Source organism: Apodemus sylvaticus, chromosome 18 (assembly GCF_947179515.1).
Source record: "Apodemus sylvaticus chromosome 18, mApoSyl1.1, whole genome shotgun sequence".
NCBI lineage: Eukaryota > Metazoa > Chordata > Mammalia > Rodentia > Muridae > Apodemus > Apodemus sylvaticus.
The window spans coordinates 51,592,255-51,594,180 of record NC_067489.1 but is presented as its reverse complement, the minus strand read 5'-3'; the positions used below and the strand labels follow the sequence as shown (position 1 = coordinate 51,594,180).

Here is a 1,926-nt window from a genome sequence, read left to right as displayed (position 1 = left end):
TTTTCTCCACCTAACTATAACTGAGCATTCATTTACTAGATAATGTATTCATTTATTAGATAATGTATTAGTTTTTCATATGAGGCTCTGTGACCTAGACAGCTACAATTAAAAATGCTTACATTTGCATTTGAACTATAATACATTAGATTTGAACATTTTACAGATGGCAGTTCCTATTTTAAAATAAGATATTTGAGAGTTGTATGATAGATTTTTTAAAAAACTTTTTAGCCAATTTTTAATAGCATTTGCATCATGACTTAGGGTCCCAGGGTAGGAACCATCATATAATATAGAAGCATCCCCTTTTTTTATCCATGGAAAAGGCCAAAAACCCTGAGGAGATGTGTATGGGGCCAGGTCACATCTTCCCAGGAAATGTGCCTTCTTCTCTTAGGTCATCCCAGACTGAGACCCAGGATATGAGGCAGAGGGTCTTGAACATATTCCAGAAGCACTCACACATGAAGACATCACACTCCTTTGGGGTCATTTTCATCTCACAGTGGTGGAAGTCCAGGGAGTTCTGCCAGGAGTTCCTGATCTGGTTCTGGTTTGGGAAGCGGCTCTCAAAGAGGGCAGTTTTGTAGTTCTCCGTGGATGTCTTCACCCATGATGTTGACTCCTAAAGACAGTCCCAGAACAGCATCACTTTAAGGTGACAATTAGCCTAGATGTTCTTAAAAATCACATTTTTAACCTTACACTGTATAAAATTGTACCCAGTAGAAAAACTGAGTATGGAAAAGTGGAAACTCATAAGACAATTCACACAACGTAAAATGAATAATTTGAAGAGTATGTTCATATAGAAAGCAGGACGACTAATGTATTTGCTTTTTCCATTGCGATAAGATTCAGTTTTAAGCCGTGTCAACATCTGATGAGTACACAAATGTTAAAAACTAATGATAACGTACTCATAGAGATCAAAGTATTGAGAGTTACAAAGAGCATTGTATATGTGTTTCATATAGTATTTCCACATAAAATAAATACAGTACAGAAAGATGATGTCATAGCTCACCTAGTGGTGGCAGAGCCTCATTCATACCCTATGATCTCCTTGCTACTAGAAGTGTAGCAACAGCATCCACATTGGTCACTTGCTGCGCTCCTCCTCCCAGCTCCTCAGAACCAGGCTCTACATTTTAACAAGATCTCAACATGACTCTATAAACATTGAAATCTGAAAAGTATTCTTCTACATGTTTCACATGACTTTGGAGTTGTTTTCTGCAGCCTGTTGCCTAAGAATGCAATATTCCCCAGGGCAAGAATTTGTTCTTTGCTTGTTTGTGAATCGTCTGGCAAGAAGATACAGCAAGAAGACAGCACCATCTTTTATTTGTCTGTCACACAGTTTGGGTGTTTAATATAAAGCTTAGTGACAAGTGCTATAAAGCCCTTAACAGCCAATAGTTAATTTGAGAACAAAGTTAGTTTTTAACCTATTAACTGCAACAATGATCAAATACTATGCAACTGGAAAGCTAAAATATTTGAAATAAATGGATGTAACAATTGCCTTAATTATGTGAATTCTAGGAAACCCTGATAAATTATAGTGGGTTAAAAATTTTACCTTGATGTTTCTGATTCTTTTAGCCAGCTTCTGGGACCCTTTTCCATCTTCTGGGTTGTCTGGACCAGCCTTGAGCATGTAAATGTAAAACATGAAAATCCAGTCAAGGTTTATAGGACAATACCTCAATGATTGGTGTTTCTATACTTCTTGATTAAGTAGATATGTATTGTTTTATGATAAAGAGCTTTCCTTAGAAAAACAATCACTTTTTAGCATTGATTCAAACTAAGATTACAAGTTCTAATGCCATTCCTGGCCATGTTACCAGATTCTGGATTTAAGATTGGAGAACTAAAAAAAAAAAAAAAAAAATCCAGGATCATTTTGATGGCTCT

The 1,926-nt window shown here is 36.2% G+C and overlaps 1 protein-coding gene across 1 annotated transcript; it reads right to left on the bottom strand.

Moving 5' to 3' along the window:
• Positions 1-364: 364 nt before the first annotated feature.
• On the bottom strand, positions 365-1,666 carry LOC127668471 (cytochrome c oxidase subunit 6B1-like). The gene is made up of 2 exons (XM_052162122.1): positions 1,589-1,666; positions 365-628 (listed from the first exon to the last, which is right to left on the bottom strand). The coding sequence occupies exons 1-2, from the start codon at positions 1,664-1,666 to the stop codon at positions 365-367; spliced, it is 342 nt and encodes a 113-aa protein (XP_052018082.1).
• Between the last annotated feature and the right edge of the window lie 260 nt (positions 1,667-1,926).

Coding starts and splice junctions, on each gene's coding strand:
- LOC127668471 (XM_052162122.1), bottom strand. CDS start 1,666: ATGCTCAAGGCTGGTCCAGACAACCCAGAAGATGGAAAAGGGTCCCAG. Junction 629..1,588: donor AAAGAATCAGAAACATCAAG/GTAAAATTTTTA, acceptor GACTGTCTTTAG/GAGTCAACATCATGGGTGAA.